The sequence below is a fragment of the Patella vulgata genome, chromosome 7, assembly GCF_932274485.2.
Source record: "Patella vulgata chromosome 7, xgPatVulg1.2, whole genome shotgun sequence".
In the NCBI taxonomy this organism is placed as follows: Eukaryota; Metazoa; Mollusca; class Gastropoda; family Patellidae; genus Patella; species Patella vulgata.
Window position 1 is genome coordinate 28,550,488 of NC_065885.2, and position 21,075 is coordinate 28,571,562.

Here is a 21,075-nt window from a genome sequence, read left to right on the forward strand (position 1 = left end):
GTTTATCGATGTGGTTTGCTCCCTCATGAACCCAATTGTTCTCACCAAATTTGAAAATATTAGTGAAAACTGTAGCCTTTATTACGTTCAGAAGATTTTCAGCACTGGGGGTAACTCTAGTTTGTACCGTTGCTAAGGTGCCCCACCATAAATAACTATCTCCAAATATCTCGACAATTACACCACAATATTTATATATATCCCAAGCCTTAAATCAGTTTCGGACATTTATAAAACACTAAATAAACGAGTATTAGCCATAACATCCAGGCACTTTTGAGTAAAAAATAGATTATGTGCCCTTGTCTTGAAATTAGTCTTGCTTAACCAGCCTACCGACCATTCACTGTCTGATTGACAGGCCGGGATAATCAAGACTACTTTTTTTACGAAACATAACAGAAAGCTGGAACAAGAAATTGAATTTAGAAATATGCACCTTGGGCAACTAAACAATTTTTTTAAGAACCTTGTAAAAGTAAAATGGAACTACTGTTAGTATCATGTTCTTGCTTAACCCTAGTGTTTCAGAGATATTATTTGTACTAAACCAAATGATGCCGCTCCTAATGGTATAGTTAATGATAAAGCAAATTAAAAAATAAAGCTGCTGTAATAACCAAAAAGCTAAATATTACTGCTATTCAGAATCGTCAACAACAGATTTTTTACGGCTTTAATAGTTGATAGATGTGTATAGAATTTCACGTGCGATGGCTATTAATAGACTCATAGACTGTCGTGGTGAGGGTTATCGCACCACGTGACTAGCCAGAAATCACTTCGAGACAAGCCACTGAAGAGTACATATTCGCTGTGTCGAGTTCAACTTTCAGTAGGGAAAATTTGGGCTGCATGAGGCACCCTACTATTGCGGAACATTAAATATTGACAAGGTTCGTCCTCTCATCATGAAAATGCTTCACACCAAATTTGCAAGAAAAATCTGATGAAAACTGAGCCCACATACCTTGCATAATCAGTGGCAATAATCCAGGAATATTCAGTTCGATATGTGCCAAAATCATTCATTCAAATTGGATAAAACATTGTCCAGGCAGTGGCGACAACATTATACATCTGTAATTGGTTTGTGTTATCCGTATCTATTTATAGGAAGTTTCTCACATGAAAATGTGAAATATAAAAAAAATGGATGTACATGTACAAACAGATGATTGTACCGGTACACATCCAAACACCTGTCCATGTACAATCAAGAACACTAAATCAATCATATCAATCCAATTTCAGGCCTAATTTTTCATAAAATAACTGGGGAAAAAATCATTTGTTCTATATACATGTATATGTTAAATATTTACCCTGCTTCAGATTCTATACAAATACTAGGGGGATTGGGAGCATTGGTAGTTCTTCTTAATTCATCAGCTTGCTTGGCTAGAGTAGCTATAGGACCAGCAACATTTGCATGACATGAACCTTTTACTGAAAACAATCAAATAACATTCTTAGTGTTACACATTTGATTCACACATATTTTTACATTTTACTTAGCGTTACGTTACATATGCTAAAGTTTCATTCATAGTAAATACATTGAGCAACTAGGGAGTAATGCAGGGGATTTAGCCCCCTCTTCCCTTTTACAAAACTAAATTTCTAATACCGTATTTTTTAATCTATTAAAACCCCTTCCAGCTTACAGACTCTTAGAACACAAGGGAGCTGGAGGTAGCTTTGATGTATACTGATGCTTGTAATTGATGGCTTTTGACAATTCTCATGCACTAACAAAACATAAGGGGGGATTTGGGGGGGGGGGGGGGTATGTACATGTAATGTAAGCACAACTTACATCCTAAACAAAGGCCTTGTTCATCTGTACATATTACACTACTTACACCAGGTATTTTAAATCTGAAAAAAAAAAGAATGTGTTATCTGAAATTAACATTACACATAATTATTATACATTATTTATACATGTTGCCTACATCATGTTCTGCTTCTGCATGACACACCTTATTAAAGCCAAAAGGTTAATTAATCCAATACATTGTACAGTATTAAATACAATGAGATGAAATTCCTTGAATGCTTGACTGATCTCTGTGTAAAGTGTGTAGCATCATGTACTGCCACTGGGCATTAAACTGTTGGGGTTTTTTTTTACTAAGTGGTTTAACTCTTTTGTATCCTTGACTTATCCTTGACATATTTGCTAGTGTTCCTTATCTAAATTGCAGGTATGTATTCACAAATGTGCATATATAAACTGTGTTAATGAAGATATATGCTTAAGTTTAGTTACTTATGTCCTTATAAATTATTACCCGCCAAGATTTGTATTATTGAGGAAGGAAACCAGCCAAACTTTTTGGCAGTGTCGCAAAAAAAAATATACATAACTCTTTGCATGAACAAAGAAATAGTCAGTCAATAGTCATATTAGCTGTTCAGTTGGAACTCATTGCATGACACAGTTATTTACAATCATTGAGTGACTGACACTGCTGTCTGCTGCTGTAGTCTGTAGTAAAGTTACCAACTTACTCTGTTAACGTTCGTTTTACGTGGGCTAGGTGCAGATCTAAAATGTCACATGATACTCATGATAATGATTCATTTTGAAATACAAGTCAACTGAAATGGGAAGTTTTGTAAAGGAATTGATACAAACGTTTCTTCAAGGTGCTTCTCGAGACTCTTTTCCATAATTTTTCAAGGCCTATTGGCTTGAAAGAAATAATATCAAGCAGCAAGTTATATTTCCGTACCGAAACAATCCAACTTCCGCCGAATGAAACTACTAGCGCCCTCTAGATCCCAGAAATGGATTGGACGAGTTCACTTTCGGGTAGGATGAATGCCTATAGGAGAAATAGGAGAACGTTATGTTAGGTGCAATGATAATAAATCAATATTTGTTTATAAATCAAAAACATATATATGGATTTCAGCTATTTTAGCTTTAATCTTTTAAAACGATTCAAATTATTGGAATACTTCTGGTTTATAAAATGTATTCTCCCTCGATTGGATTATGAACTCGACTGTTTACAACCTCAGAAGAGAGTCATGGAGGTGTAATGGAATGAAAACAGTGAATCTAGTGTGATTTTCATCATGTGAATAGATTTTTGTTGGCGTTATCGACAACTATATAATGAAATGAAAGACCTTATATGACATTAATAGTACTGAAGAACATTGTAAGTAGGACTTGCCCTCAATGTATGTCTGTAAATTTGCGTCATTTCAATTACTGGGGTAGGCCTTAGTCCCCACCCAGCACAGAACGTCATGTCATGTACATTTACTACTCTACATGAAGGACCAAGTAAATGCACATGTCTCTGTCTTGAATTTTAGTTTGTTATAATGGTACCTAAAACAATACTGATAACTCTACCTTCTCCGATTAGAGGACATTCAATTCTTTTATTTATTGACAATGACAAGGCCTTCTCAATAACATCTAAATAGTAATTCAGATGGGACATAAAACTGAGGTCCTGTGTACCATAAGTGGAAAATGCTTCTCATGGAAATAAGTCCAGACATTCACCCTATAATAAACATCTACTCTGCACCAAATTTGAACGTTCTGCTACCTCAATTGAATACAAGTCAAGTCGTCCACAAGCAAAGTCATCCACACAAAAATTTTGGTGAAGTCGTCCATACCCATTGGTGGAGTCGTCCACACCCGTTGGTGGAGTCGTCCACATACTTGGGTGAAAATTGTAAAAAAACAAATTATATTAAAATTGACTTGGGTGAAAATCATAAAAAACAAATTATATTACGAATGACTTGGGTGGTATTTAAAATTGACTTGGGTGAAAATTATAAAAAAATAAATTACATTAAAATTGACTTGGGTGAATATAATTTGTTTTTTATGATTTTCACCCAAGTTAATTTTAATATAATTTGTTTTTTTACAATTTTCACCCCAAGTATGTGGATGACTCCACCAACGGGTGTGGACGACTCCACCAATGGGTATGGACGACTTCACCAAAATTTTTGTGTGGATGACTTTGCTTGTGGACGAATTGACTTGTATTTAATTGAGGTAGTAGAATGTTCAAATTTGGTGCAGAGTAGATGTTTATTCTAGGGTGAATGTCTGGACTTATTTCCATGAGAAGCATTTTCCACTTAGTTAGGTCTTAGGCTAAGCAGAGATAAGCAATTTCATTGGTCGATACCTTGAAACCCAATAACTTTGCTTTTAATTGATGTAGGGTGGCTCTGGGATAAGATGTTGACTGTATGATAGGAGATCCTGGGTTCCATCCAGGTGCTGACTGAGAAAGTTCCTCTCGATTTTCCAACATGGTTTCCACCACACTGATCCGCAGTGAATATTCGCTTGGCCGCTACAATCACTGATAAGGATGACATCGATGCGACTTAATGACTACAAAATATTAACTTTTTTCTTTCGACAAATTGAATCTGAAACATTTTTTTTTAGTATTAGAAAAATAAATAAAGGTGTTTGAAGTATATCTTGATAAAAAATATTCCATATTTAGCGTAAATAGGTACAGAAAATAGTACGCGGAGGCGTAAAATGGGTAAAACGATATAGTTTTGCCCGTACCAGTTCATATTACTACGATCGATGTAAACAACGCACGTGTGACCATCAATTGACGTTTTTTTCTGTTTGTTTACTCTGAATTCTTTCAGAAGTACATTTTTTACCGTCTAATCTGATTGACCGGCCCGTGTTTGTTTTAAAACAACAAAAACAAGCCACAGAAGTAATCTTTTTTGGCGTTATCGATGCCATCTTGCTTTGTTGGTAAACATTGTGATGTGACGTCACCCTTAGAACTACAGCGGTCTGACCTTTTAAAGGTCAATCATCTTGGACAGAGATAAAAGACGGATGTCGCATTAGGTCTGTAAAACAGATTGGGTTTCCACCTGTCAGTGGTACAGGGCTCGGGTAATGGTAATGGAATGTAATCATTACATTTTTTAAGTAATGGCCATGTAATAAGTAATGGAAGATTTCAAGAGTAATGAGTAATGGAAATGTAATTAATTACATTCCAAAAATCATGTAATGGTCAATTACATTTCAATTACTTTTCAATTACATTTTATGACATATATAAATATTTCCAATATGACAAGCCTCAAATTTTATAGCATCAAAGAAGTAATTAAGTGTATCTGACACAAATCCAATTCATTATAATTCTAAAAAAAAAAAGATTTAAATCAGTTTTAAAAAATTATAAGAAAAATAAGAAGGCATTAAACATGTTCTTTATTACTTTTTATGTAGGAACCTTTTTTAGACATGTAACCTAAGAAGTGGATTTCTGATAAGATGTATATTATAATCAAAGATTAGTACTAATTTGCAGCCAATCACTCAGTCAATCAATCAATCAATCAATCAGTCATTTAGATTAAAAGACAATAAATAGTCTTACTGCACTTTAATCTTAATCTCAAGGTAACAAGTGACAAACCAAACAATGACCTTCAAGTATCTCATCATTTTATGGTTACTTAAAACTAATATATATTTTGTTTTAGAGTCATGCTGAATAATTTACCATTTATTATACAATATATTATAGAAAAACTATTTGGACTGATTAAATTTTTTTAAAAATTATTTAAAAGAAAATACAGTTAATTAACTATAGTTTTGATTCATTTTTCAAGTCATACAGTGAAAATGTCAGTTTTTGTCACCACTGCCCGTCACTATAAAATTTGCCTTGATGTTATAATTGCTAGAAATAATAATTCATAAACAAATATTAAGTGAATCAAGGATTATTTTGAGTTTGATTTTGTAGGTACATGTACTTCATGGCAGAAAAATAATGTTGTCTTTTTTATTTCTATGAAAATGTTTTTTTATTTATATAGTCATAAAGTAATGGGTAATGGTAATTAATTACTTTCAATGTAATGAATAATGGTAATTAATTACATTGCTAAAAATGAGAAAGTAATTGTAATGATTACATTTAAAAAGTAATGGTAATGGTAATGTAATTAATTACATTGGCAATGTAATGGCCCCAGCCCTGCAGTGGTGTGTTACACTTTTCTGGACACAATAACAGTTCTTCTATGATCAAACTTTTTTGTATAATGAGCATTTCTACATAGGTTAAGCCATTCGGAGGCAAACAATTTCATATGTTGATACTTTGGAACATGATAACTGTTATTCTAAGTGGGTGAGAGATGAAACTTGGTGTAAAGTTTCATTACATGTATATCAATACGTTGACTGATTTCAGGAGCATTTTCTGCTCAGGGCATGCTGGTTCAATTTTATTTCAATAATTCGCTTGCGCATAGGGTTGTTTAGCAGTGGGAGTACACTGGAGGACCCGGAGAAAACCCATGAGGTTGGACAGGTGACCCTACTCCTTGTCACATAAAACCAGGGAATCGAAACCACAGCAGTTGACTTTATGAAAAACCTTATGATACAGCATGCACATGTTAACCATTCGGCCATCCAACCCCCACAGGGCATGCAGATTTTGGTTCCTTTCGATATTCACACATATCGGACTGTAACTTCATAGATTATGACCTCTGATTGTACAAAAAATTGTGGGGTTTTGGATTGTGGACCCCCAAGAGGTCACAATCTTTTAAAAATTGTTCAAATATATCACTGTTACACCCTAATGATGGTTGAATTTGAATTTCCTGAAAATTGGACCGAAACTGCACAATAAAATGATCGTTTCCTTTACGCAAAGAGTGTAAAACCAAGGTTGTGGACCCTCTATCAGATTTTAATGAAGCTTAAAATATATGTTTATTCCCAAAGGTCTGGGTTCCTTTCATTGCTTGCATGTATCAGACCCTAACTTTCTGGGTTATGGCCCCTGATGATATGAAAAATTGCTTTGTTAGCTTGTTTCCTATCCATCTCTTGAAAACTGTGGCCGTATCTTGCATGGCAACCTCTTGTTAAAAGTGATTTGGTTGTTGTATGTTTATATAAAAAGATAAATGTGCAATTAATTAGTGATTGTCATTTATATTACATGTGCATATATTTATTTGGAAGGTGGGGAACACCAACCTCAATGTTATTTATTTTCCTTTCTTATTTTTGCTCAATAATTCTTAGATATCGAAGACTGTAAAAGTATCACAACATTCGATACGTGTACATATAATCCTTGGCTGCATTGGCTGTTTCAAGGCCAGTTTGATTGTCTTCAGATGATCTGTTTTCAAAGACTTATTCAGATTTACCAGTAGATCTAGTTATTATAATTACAAAACAAGCCAGTGTAATTTATAATGTAATTCTATAGTCTGACATATATTAAAGAGGTTTAGCTCCCTTAATTGAAAACCAAGGAACTAGGATAATTAACTGATGCTAAACAGCACAACTACTGACAATATATCATGGCAGCGCCTGATTGTAAAATTTGCTATTTATTTGACTTCATTAACTCATATTATTATGTGAAAGTGAACAAGGTACATGTATGTGTAGTCTTTTGAGCAGGATATGTACATCTATATACATGATGTAGATCAGGAAAACAAGTTTACAATTACATGTATAAAGATATATGTGTAAATCATCATGGGCTTCCTATTGTACTAAGGTAAAGTAAACATACACAAATTCGATAGGTAACAAACTTTGGGCAATAATCAAAGCCCATACTTCTTGTGGATTTGTGTTTCCAACGAAATATGAAAAGTGCACATGATAAGGATAAACTCTCTGTGGCAAATAAAATATTTTCTAGTACCAGGTAACTAAGATTTAGATTATTGCTTCTGTAAGTTATGACATAATCCAGTCAAAAAAAGTTAAGACTGTAATCACATGGAAACTATAATCATGTTAGCTGTAAAGTTTGGCCTGAATAACTGTAAAAATGCTTCTCATGCTAGGTGATGTTTAGTTTTTTCAATGAAAATATTTCCATTGAAAATGTCTTACAGTTGACACCAACTTGATTGTCAAGAACCATTTCTTCAATAAATTAATAAACAAAGTCTTGATTATCCATTTTAAAGTTAAATTATTATATGATGCAGGTGTTTTAATCCATTAAATATCTTGGCCATCCGGTTGTCTAGAGAGTTGATTATGGGTTTAGCATGTGAATAAACGTCTAGTCTGAATAATAATGTATATAACAAATGAAGCCAGAAAAAAAGCCCTGCAATAGGCAGATTTATCTCTTGCATAATGCATCTTTAAGGGACTAGGTGTACATCAATACAAATACACATACAATGTATTTGTACATGTACCTTGTTGATGTGATGATGAAGTTGTATATTACAGTGTGATGCCTTACATATACATGTTTAGTGTGATGTGGCCTCTGCTTATTGCTAGGTTTCAAGTTTCTAATAATATTAAATATGAAACTTGGGTGTCTATTTGATCTGTTCACAAGTTCTAACAATTTCTAGAGTAAATAAGCAAATGAAATGAAATGGGTTTTAACATCCTACTGTTCTCCAACTGGGCTAATGAAGACGGGGGAGTAAATGAGCATTTATTATAAAATTATTTACAAGAAATATGCAGACTTTGGCTTGTCAATGTTGTGCATTAAAATTGTTACACATTAAATATTAGCTGGGCATGTCACACTGACTCTACAAGTAATAGTTAAAACGTGTAAGTTTATTATCTTTAATGAAAAAAAAATGATTACCGGTAATCTAAACGTTCTTAATGCTCTCAAGGAATAATATAGACTCGGAAGGCTGCAGCCTTTTCCTAGTAAAAAATTCCACTTTCTATTGTCTGCTGATATAAAACTTGAAAAAAAAATAAGGAATATACATGTACATGTATCAAGTCTGGAAATAATTCTTTTAATTACTGGGTATACTTGACAGTTTAAACTTTGTGTCGACATGTATTAAAAGTATCAATAAAATTTGGAATAAAATAACAGAAACCAGAGGGAGAGAGTGCGAAATGGGGTTTAGCATCCACTTGACACAAACTAGGTCATTTCAGGACTAACACATGGTTCAAGTTTTATTTTAATAATTCGTATGCATGTAGGTTTTTTTTTTTAATAATTATATAATTATATGGGTAAAAGTCATTTTGGTTTTGATTCATCCAACATGTTCCACTGTCTTGTTTTTCAGGCTTACCTGAACCATTCTTCAAAATAACAGTGTATTATCCTAATTTGTGCTAGAACAAAATCCACAAAGGGTTTGTGTTCCAAGTGTTCCAAGAATTTTTAATACAGAGGTTATTCCTCTGTCAGATTCATGTTAGATCCACCCAGAAAAGCGCAGACTTCATCCTCATTGGTTGAGTCTGCTAGCGATGCCAGTGAACCGTCTGACATGAGTCTGTCTACATCCCCAGGCAGTGACACTTCCCAGGGACGTGGGCGAAGACGGTTGTGTTCTCGCACGCTTTCCTCCAATCCATATACAGTTCAATGTGTTGACCCACCTTCACAAGTGGACCTTGTATTTGCAGACGAGGAAGATGATAATGTGTGTCCTAAAGAATCTCACTTTCCACCATGTGAGATCATTGAAAATGGTGGAAGTTGTCCCCCTAAATATCAGTATTATGACAATGTCTGTAACGGTAATAGTGCTTTTGAACATCAAACAAAATACAAGAACAACGTCAATGTTAACGACCTAGGTGAGACTGCAGCAAGACTTGACGATCTCAAGTTACAAAGGCCGAAAACTCAAACAACAAAACATAGTCATCCCACCAAGAATCTCTATCATGGCAGAAACAACAACAGACAAAAACTTTACTCTACAGACAGCGATGAAGAAGTGCCAAAGAAGACAAATTTAGACATGTTAATACCATTACGTAAGAATTCCCCAATTTCCCAGAAATGTCATTTACCATTGACTAGTATTGTTCATGTAACTAAACCATGTTGTGGTGTAGGCCGACCTCCCAAACCTGAATTTAAACAGTATTCTAGTATTAGTGAAGTACAGCATTGTAAACATGTAAATAGAGGTATTAAACCAAATGACTTCAGGGAAAGACTTGCAGTAAGTATAAGTTTTAAATTCAGTAAAAGTCCATGTAAAGAATATGCATACTAAAGGCCTGTGTACAGGAATCATGTCCCCAACGATATGTCAGTACATGTACCATACTGATATATTTTGTTGGAAAATAGAAGAGAGAGAAATCAGGGTTGACATCGACTCAACACATACTAAGTCATTTTCGGACTACCATATGGCTCAATTTTATTTCACTTATGCATAGGGGTCTTTACTAGCAGTGACAGTAAACCAGAGGACCTGGACATACCTACTCCTTGTCACATACAGGCTTGGGTTTGAAATCTAGCTACTTGATGCAATGACAGATCTTATGCAGTGACAGACCTTATGATCTGAAGCCTAGACCACCCAACCCCCTGTTTTGTGAAACAGATGGACCTTAGATAAGTCAAAGAACTAAAATGACTATCAAATGAGAAGTCCCAAATATATATGTACTAGAGAGCAAAACTGGTTAACTTAAGTTTCTATGCTGGTTGGCCGTAAATCCCTAATTCCATGCTCTGTAAGTGCCTGGATAATCTGGTCTATACATGTACTGTACAGTATATGGGCCAAGTTACAGTGGTGAGTGCTCGCCGTGATCATCAAGTCAATTACAGAATTGGAGAATGGAATTCCTTCAATGAGTTAAACGAATCTAGCCATCATTCCCGAACGACTCAATCTTCAAACAAGATAAATTGTGTAAATTGGCATTTGTGTAATCTGGGACCCTACCTTAAGTTACATGTATTGTTCTAAATGCAAATCAAAATACATGCTGATTACAATTTATATCTGTCGTCAGTTATTTAACATTTGACATATTGTATTTCAGGCTATGAAGAGATGGTTCACAGATTTTAATGATGAACAAAAGAATTTAGTATTAAAAGGCCTTTTGGTAAAAACATTAACACATTAAGTAGAACTGGTTTGATCTGATGTGTTATTTCAATTAGTACTGGCACAAACTCTAGCCATTTTAATATTTTTGTACCAGGGCTCTTGATCAGATTGTATATGTCAGTCCTGAGCCAAACAGGCCATGTTCCTGAAGCAACCACTGCGAGTTTTACAACATCTAGACATTGCTTGTTTATTTCACATTTCTCGAACTTATAGCTACGTTATCTACAGACATGTGAGCAGTAGCGTCCAATGAGAGGTTGTGATATAGCGACTTCCATGGAAACCTTGACATTGAATGGACCTTGATCTTTGCAACTTGATTATCACAGGTAGACATTTTAGCTTGAAAGCGCGAGATATGGTATTCGCGACGATTGAGGAACCTCTAGGCTCACAAGCTGGGCTTGTACCCAATCGATATTAGTGCCAAAATATGCAGGGTATTACGTGAAGAGCTTGATAAGATGTACGTAGTTAAAGCGAGATTAAGCCTTCTGTTGAAAATGCAGACAGACTAGCTTATTACACTTACAGAACACAACTTCATGAAACATGCCATGGGGGTGTACAAGATATTTTGTCAAGATATTTATTGTCATCTAATTAGTTGCTTGATTCATTTATATTGAATATTTATTATAGAGTGGTTGTGATTTACCTCAGATACATTTGTTGTCAGTTAAAATGGAGGAAAACTTTCATCTTGGCTGTCCACCGAATTGTCAAGATATTATAACTTGGTTACCATCAAATATTGCATCAAAAATAATGTCTTCTTTAGATCCAGGTTAGTTATAGTACAGGGCTGTGCTTTTTCTATTATTTGCTAGTCTTGGCTGACATGCAGTGAAATTGATCATCTAAAGAATTTACCTGTCCGTCAATTTATACAAAATTGGGTATAGCCATAGCATTAGAAGAAAATGTCTTGTCATACACTTTCAAAAGTAATCTTTCCAAAGTGCTATGTGAAGTTCTCATTACTTTCAAATTGATTTAATGACATCACATCCTATGCTGCTGAAAAATGACTTGTTTCTATCCACGAAGCTCAAGCTTGCATTGACAAAGGTCAAGCTTGCATTGACAGCCTTTATTTTCTTAGATATGATGAATAAAATGAAGTTTAACGTCCTATGGTCCTACTATTCTGCACCAACTGGGCCAATGAGGACCGCAGACATATGCCATACAGTGTGTTAATGCTATGAGGGAAATTTTGTCCGGACAGCGTCGCTACGGCCTACTCTAATATCAAATTTTGTCCCATAATTTTGTCCCATAAGAATGACTATATGTTGTCCCTTGCCTGGTCCGTTTCTCTGCACCACTGACAAGATGGAACCGCTCCAGAAGATAATGATGAACTTACTCAGCCAACACCAGAATCGATCATGGGACCTCCAGATTATTGAGCCAATGGCTTACTCCCTGAGCCACAGTGGCTCCCTTCTTATATATATTAGACTTTAAGAAACTAAAGTTATGGGTTTTTTTGTTGAAAATAATATCATCACAATTAAAATTGTTCTGTTTTACAGTCAGTTTATGCAGGGCATCCCAGGTTTGTAAAATATGGCAACAGCATGCAGATGAACCAATTTTCTGGAGACGATTTTGTTGTCAGCAGAAATGGCGCCTTTCAAAAGCTGCAGAACATAAACAAGTTATTTCTCACATGTCACCGGAAGGCAGTATTCAGGTAGGTATCTGTGTTGAATAAATTTATCTAATATGTTTGAGATTTTTAATGATATATTGCCTGGTAATTGGAAGAGGTTTAAGATATTAAGTTCTCATTGTCAGTACTGGTAATCATATAAACCCATATTCAATTTTATCTTATTAATTATTGGAGATCCCAAATGATTGATTGAGTTTTTTAAGATTCTCTATAATGCGAACTGTTGGAGAGTAATCTTTCATCTTCATAGGTATATTTTATTTTATTGTAGTGGAAGAAAGTATTTGCTGAAAGATATCGGTTAAGAAATAATTGGTTAAGTGGTAGATGTACTGTGAGAACATTTGAAGGTCATACACAAGGTACAAGTAATTAATATACTCTTTCTGTTTTCTAATCTGTACATTATTTGCTTGAAACTTGTATCAACACCATTTTTTTTTTTGGTTAATATTTCTATACCAGGTTTTGATCATTGTGAAAGGAAATGGAGTTTAAAGGTATATTGTTATTGACATTTATCTCTGGTTCTGGTTGTAAACAGGTATATTTGAAATAGTCTATATGATTATGAATATATGATCGATTCTCTAATTTCGGTAGCAAAAAATTGTTTCCATATTTTTTGATAATGGAATGATTTTAAATACTTTTTTGTAATTTTTTTTAAACTCCACAATAATTTTATTGACTATTATTGTCACATGTATCATTCTGGAAAAGAGAAATTTACCCAAACAGTGACATACATGTACATTACATGTACCTGCCTATTCCTCTGCAAATTGATTAGCTCTATTTAATTGTAAAATATTTTTTCAGGAATCTCATGTGTTCAGTTTGATGATAGTCGAATTGTCAGTGGTTCATCAGATAAAACAATAAAGGTATAACATCTTATATCATTATATAATATGAGTTGTGATTTGTATTATATCTTATTACTTTAAGATTAAAAACTACCTGAAGACAAAATTCTAAGACATAACTGTATCCATAACAAGTACAAGCATACTATAGCCAAGGAACTGAGTATGATGTCATTGCAGCCATCTTGGAATTGTGACATCATAACAAAAATCGATCGTTGCACAATTGTCCAAGAATTAAGCATACCAAGTTTCATGCTTTATGCATTTTTTTGGAAGACGGTCACCCCCCAAGTATTTAATACCAGTTCCTATTACATAAAAATATTGATTCTGTAAACTAAAAGATCAACATTGAGTTTTATCTAAATTACATCTTCTATATTGATGAAGAGCACTGTTTATCTCATATATATCTCTTCTCAGGTTTATATTGTGTTTTAGCTATAGAACATTGTGTTTTAATTTTATTAGGTATTTAATATTGTGTTTTAATTTTATTAGGTATGGAATATTGTGTTTTAATTTTATTAGGTATGCAATATTGTGTTTACTCTTATTAGGTATGCAATGTTGTGTTTTAATTTTATTTAGGTATGGAATATTTTGTTTTAATTTTGTTCAGGTATGGAATATTGTGTTTTAGTTTTAGGTATGGAATATTCGTAGAAATGGCTTATGTTGTCTTTTATTAGGTATGGAATATTTGTAGAAATGGCTTATGTTGTGTTTTATTAGGTATGGAATATTCGTACAAATGCTCCCTGGTCAGTTCAGACATTAGTTGGTCATAGTGGAACTGTGCGATGTTTACATTTAGATGGTAATCGTCTTGTTAGTGGTTCTAGTGATACAACAATAAAGGTATGTATTATTTATTTCAATATGTTTTAATTGATGCTACAGATTCTGTCCAACCTTGTGGGTTTTTTCTGGGTCCTCCAGTCTCCTCCTACTGCTAAAGACCCCTACACACAAGTGAATTATTGAAATAAAATTGAACCAACCATATATTAGTCCCGAAATGACCTATTTTGTGTCGAGTGGATGTTAACCCCATTTCTCTATCTTTCTTTGACAACTGAATGCCTTTTATTGCTGGCCCTCCATCTACACGAAACTTGACTAGTAGATCCCAAGGAAATTTCTTAGTTCAGCACTCGGAGCAAACACATAACCACCTGGTTAGTGATCAGCAACCATACTCACTGTGCCACTATGGTTTTTGGTAGTATCTTGAAAGATATTATGTTTTTAGTTACCAATATGTTATAGTCAAAGGATATGTTTTTAGGATTTCATCTGCTTACAAAATATATTGTTAAGATAATTCGGGGGTTGGGTGGCCGAATGGTTAGCACGCTCGCGCTGTATCATAAGGCCTGTTATTGAGTCAACTGGCATGGTTTCGAATCCCCGGTTGTACGTGACAAGGAGTAGGGTTGCCTGTCCAACCTCGTGGGTTTTCTCCGGGTCCTCCGGTTTCCTCCCACTGCTAAAGACGCCTACGCGCAAGCGAATTATTGAAATAAAGTTAAACCATATGTTAGTCCCAAAATGACCTACTTTGTGTCGAGTGGACGTTAAACCCCATTTCTCTCTCTCTCTCTGTTAAGATAATTATACAGATTAACAAATTATTTGTAGGTGTGGGATTTATCAACACAAGATAGTTGGTCTAGTATAGCATGTAAAGTTACTATGATAGGTCATACAGAAACAGTTCGTTGTCTACAGGTAATCTAAAATATTTATTATATTTCATAGTGTGACTGGTACAGTTTGCTCAATTCGAAATTGCTGACTTACAAGTCCTTCAAGTTCAGATGATCAATTTTGTTTGTCTTCTAGATGAGAAGATATACTTGTAATCTTTTTTTTTCTTAAAGCCAGGCACACATTGATTCTAATAAACAATAATCTGAAAACATAATCATCTACATATAACGGCTGATTTTTGTATTTTTTAATGTGTGGGGATAAAAAAAAGTAAACCACCATTTAGGTATACAATAAATGATGATAAAAGTAAACCACGGTTTAGCTAAACAATAAACGATGATAAAAGTAAACCACCATTTAGCTAAACAATAAATGATATAAAAAAAGCATGTTAAAAATTGATTATTATTTACTTCAACAATACACCACATTGGTTTTTTTAAACAGCATGCAGTTTTTATCTCTAATTTGTGGGTGGTACATGGTAAACAAATAACATTAGCTACACAAATCTGTTTTCTGTTTATTGTTTATTTGAATCAATGTTGACCATAAACCCATAATAAGTCCTTACAATCCAGTACAATTGTTTATGACTAGAACATGGAAGTCACCACAGTCTATATTCTGTGTTCACACTCTTGCCCCTGTTTATTGCTGGTAATTCATGTGTGTTGTTATTCTACATAATAATCTAGGTATGTTTTTAGGTTGATGATGATAAGGTGATCAGTGGATCTTACGATATGACACTTAAAGTCTGGGATTTACGTACTGGGCAATCAAGAATGACATTACGGTAAATTTTTATTTTATTATTAATACTAACCTTTTCCTTTCTGTAATATATTTTACTCTTTGGAAAATTCTTTCACATTGATGATGATTCTTTGTGAATTGCTAAACCAAAGTGCACATATTTACAGAATCTATCGACCAGAGAAATTTTTTGCACAGTATCAAAAAACCTGAATTCTCTTGTTCTAATTTTACAGTGGTCATCAAGCAGCTGTATTATGTGTTCATTTTAATGAAACTAAAATAGTTTCTGGTTCCTGTGATAAAACTATTAAGGTAAGTAATACAGTTTGAAGTTTTATTTAGCCCATCAGTCCAAATCACTTATGTTGCCACTTTTATTTGAATTGATAGAATGCTCTTCTCTTGGAAGAATAAAATAACATATGAGACACCAGATTAGAACTGAAGTTTAATTATTTATTATCTGGAGAATATAACACTTCTATCAGTTGTGATTTACTTTTGTTATTTGAGTTGTTGAATACTTTTCTTATATCAGTTGTGGAATACTTTTCTTATATCAGTTGTTTAATACTTTTCTTATATCAGTTTTGGAATACTTTTGATATTTGAAATGTGGAATACTTTTCATTTGTGGAATGTTTTTGCTATTTCAGTTCTGGAATACTTTTGTTTATTCAGTTGCGGAATACTTTTGTTTATTCAGTTGTGGAATACTTTTGTTATTTTAGTTGTTTGTTATTTCAGTTGTGGAAGACTTTTGTTATTTCAGTTGTTTGTTATTTTAGTTGTGGAATACTTTTGTTATTTCGGTTGTTTGTTATTTCATTTGTGGAATACTTTATTATTATTAGTATTGTACTTTGTTATTTTAGGTTTGGAATTATACTGGTAGTTGTTTGATGACTTTGACAGGTCATCAAGATGCTGTCACATGTCTACAGTTTGACACAACAAGAATCGTCAGTGGTTCGTTAGATTATAATCTGAAATTCTGGGACATACATTCTGGTGATTGTGTTAATACTATCGATTGGAAAGCTGCAGAAGGGCATACAGGGGTTGTGAGGTAAGCATTTACTAAAATATATAGATCTGTTGATTATAATTTCTTTATATACATGACAGTAAACACATCTTCCTATGGTAGGGTACTACTTGTACTTCACTAGGGGGCTCGGATGGCCGAATGATTAGCACATGCACGCTGTATCATAAGGTCTGCCATTAAGTCAACTGGCGTGGTTTCGAATCCCTGGTTGTACGTGACAAGGAGTAGAGTCGCCTGTCCAACCTCGTGGGTCTTCTCCGGGTCCCCTGGTTTCCTCCCACTGCTAAAAACATCTACGTGCAAGCGAATTATTGAAATAAAATTGAACCATGTGATAGTCCCGAAATCGAGTGGAAGATAAACCCTATTTCTCTATCTCTCTTTGTACTTCACTATAGTAAAAGATGCAATACTAGCCTGACAAATTAATATATTGATTTGGGGACAAATTGTTGACTTGTCTGATTAAAGATAATGCAATATATTTCACTATAGTCACAGCCAAGGTGTAATTAATAGACTAATTATTTCAGGGTTTTTTAAAATGTAGTTACATGTAGTTCAAAACAGATAGATTTCAGTTTATAACTTGGAAATGTACAAGTACTTGAATCGAAAGAAACAACAAATGTTGTACGAGCCATACACAAACTGCTGTAATACACGTTCTAGAATGAAATGTAGCACTGTGTAGATTAAGAAAATAATGAAATGTACCATCTGCATATACTAAGTTAAAGAATATACAGTTGTCTCCCTTGAACATCATTGGAAATTATTTAGCACAGCAGATTTTTATAGTTGTGTTAGCTACAAGTTCGTTTCTGCTTGTCAATCCTGTGTCAGTGATTAACCAGTTTCGGTATTTACTGCCCTTCAAACAATTGGACACACTTTCATATTGAAAAATATTTGGAATCAAATATATTTATTTACAGATGTTTACAAGCAGACGGATGGAGATTAGTTAGTGCTGCTGATGATAAAACTATTAAGGTGACTTTTATTGTTAATAATAGATATATTTTATAGGTTTAATAACATTTAGATAAACACTCTCATATTGTCATCAAGTTTAAACTGTGGTAAATTCTCAGTCAAATCTTTTATCCATAAAAATATTTGTGATTTAGTCTCTTGTCGAACTACTTTTCTCAAAAATTTAACTTCTGCTGTGAATTTCACAGATTTGCCCGATTATATGTGACCTCTTTGCCTTTCCCCGAGTAAAATTTTTAAATATGGATATTTCCAGTAATGTTTGTAACTAAGCATTGCTGCCAGTGTAAGGGCAGATAAATAAGATTGATATAGTCATCAGTGGATGTAGTTGTTGTTTGTGGGAGACATTGGGGTTCATCATTATATAATATTGTTTGTGTATTGTTATAGGTATGGAATTTAGAGACGGGTCAACGGTTGGTGACATTACGTAATCATACAGATGGCGTAACATGTTTACAGTTTAATGATTTTATTATTGTATCGGGTTCTTATGATAAAACAGTTAAATTATGGGATTTTAGTTCATGTTAAATATCTGTCTCAATCCTAGCATTTCTCATATTACTTAAAGGGGCATTATTTAAGAGTTAAATCTGCATATTGCAGGTCTTTCTTTGCCTTAAATGTTATATAAATTATTACTTAGACATTTTTAGACTTGCCAAGACCATAATCAACTCCCAATGCCATCGAGTGCTCTAGGTTTTCAACAGATTTAAATATGATTTGTGGTTAATGATTTAATTTAAAAATTGATAATCGAGATTTTGTTTATTATCTTAACAATGGTAACAATGGCAATCGTGACTACACTGTTTTGCAGTCGACGATAACTTAGCTCAGAATGAAGTAATTTTACTTAATTTTTCACATATCCCCTTTTCATTATCTATTTTTAAACTATTATCGCGATAACGGTCAGCTCTTTATCTAAATCTTACATAATGCATGGCTTATTGACTGAGAAAAATGGTTTTAGAAATCTGATTGACTGACAAAATATATATAGCTGTTTAAATCTTTATAGGCGTCTGTATTTCAGTTTCTTCACTGTTTTATTATATTAAAGGGACTATCCCGATTTGAACAGAGTCTCAAAAATAAAAGTCTGAGTACGTTTGAAATTTAAGCGCCAAAATATAGAGGAATGGTGTATTTACCTTGTCTCAAAAATTCAGCTCACAATATTTAGTCATTTGGACATGAACGTCATAAATGCTTATCCGGACACGTAACCCTTTTAAGATTTCTGGTCATTATTTCATTGGGTGACCTGATAATCGATTCCCATTCCTTTAGAGGTCGATACAATGAATGACCCATGTGCTGTACTTGATAACGAAAGGTAAATTTCACCTACACATTATTTTTATAAAGTAAAAGTCTGGTTTATCCGTAAGCCGCATAATACAGTTTGGGACACCGGTCTCCATTTCCAGATGAAGACTGACGGGTTTAAGTTGTTTGCAAACGTATCACGTATATTGAGTTAATTGCTCGGCCCTCTGGTAGATGATTTTAAGGGATTATCGGGATTGGCCCTTTAAGCTGTTAATAAGCATAAACTCCTTCTTTAATAGAAATAAGAGGTAATGAAATGTAAATAAGGTATACACTATTTTTAAGAGATATATGTATATATTCTGAACTAAGCATCTTATTTGAACACCATGTTATATTTTGTAAATCGTCATTGAAATCCAAATAGATTTGAGTTGATATTGGTGCACCCTTGTAGTTCTGGGTCAGCCAATGTAATCGAGAAGAATTAGAAACCTAAGATGTCTTTTTAGCTCATAAAATGCACGGTTGTATGTGACAAGGAGTAGGGTCGCCTGTCCAACCTGGTGGGTTTTCTCCAGGTCCTCCGGTTTCCTCCCACTGCTAAAGACCACTACACAAAAGCAAATTATTGAAACAAAATTAAACTATGTGTTAGTCCCGAAATGACCTGGTGTGTGTCGTGTGGATGTTAACCTGATCTCTCTCTCTCTCTCTCTCTCTCTCTCTCATATAAAATGCATAATAAAATTTAAGTAAACTGCAAATCGAGAATCAACAAATTTATCCCCTGATTGAGAACCGATATTATAAAATAAACTATAAAGAAAGATATATTTTTTGTTTAGAGTTGTCTATTTACAAAATATGTAGGAAAGTTGATTATATTCTGATTTATACATTTATAAACTGGTACATATAGCTTTAATTTTATAAATTGTATATTCTAGTATGAAGGGTATTGTATGATAGTTATTATAAATATTACTGTTTGTCAGACTTTTCTGTTAACAACACCAAATTATATTTATGTCAGTTTTTTTTATATGCATGCATTGTACAGTAACATAGCCACGAATTTTTAAAAAAAACAGGGTTAACTCCACTAATTTGATCTCTCACATTTGGTTCGATATAAAATAAAATGAAATGGGGTTTAATGTCCTACTGTTCTGGACCGACTGAGGTAATGAAGACAGGCATATGTCATACAGTCTGCTATGAGGAAAATTTGCCAGGACAGCGCCATCCCGGGTTCTTTTATGCGCACGCAAATGTATACACAGGACCTCAGATTTTTGTCCCATCCGATCGCCTATATCTCATCCCTTGCCAGGCCTTCAGTCCTGCACCACTGACAAGATGGAAATATCCCGGAAAATCCTAATGAACTTTCTCAGCCAACACTGGGATTGTGCACGGTACCTCCCTGTTAGCAAGCCACCGCACCTTCCACTATGTTCTACAAATAACATACTGGATAACTGGCTCTAAATATGTAACATTGATTACATAAGTATAAACCAACCTATAAATCATCATCATTGCATAAATTAGAGATATCCTGCAATTGGTCTTCTTATACTGTGGTTAACTGAACTGTTGTGAAGAGTGTGCTGTGGCTATAGTTTGAATCTCGTGCTTCATGAATTGAACATTTTTTCTAGAGTTTTTATAAGTGAATTACTCAAGCCCCTTAGTACCACCCTCTGGCTATGTTACTGATTTTGTGCCATTATGATTATATTTTAATGTTTAAACTCATGCATTTG

At 33.9% G+C, this 21,075-nt stretch overlaps 1 protein-coding gene across 1 annotated transcript; it reads left to right on the plus strand.

Annotated features, from left to right (window-relative positions):
- Positions 1 to 3,039: 3,039 nt before the first annotated feature.
- LOC126828322 (F-box/WD repeat-containing protein 7) lies at positions 3,040 to 20,104 on the plus strand. The gene is made up of 14 exons (XM_050558008.2): positions 3,040 to 3,176; positions 9,121 to 10,014; positions 10,856 to 10,921; positions 11,572 to 11,716; positions 12,471 to 12,631; positions 12,885 to 12,975; positions 13,436 to 13,500; positions 14,221 to 14,346; positions 15,130 to 15,219; positions 15,915 to 16,003; positions 16,200 to 16,278; positions 16,842 to 17,035; positions 17,956 to 18,013; positions 18,410 to 20,104. Exons 2-14 carry the CDS (start codon positions 9,250 to 9,252, stop codon positions 18,551 to 18,553), a joined length of 2,073 nt encoding a protein of 690 aa, XP_050413965.1. The 5' UTR covers positions 3,040 to 3,176; positions 9,121 to 9,249; the 3' UTR covers positions 18,554 to 20,104.
- The last annotated feature ends 971 nt before the right edge of the window (positions 20,105 to 21,075 follow it).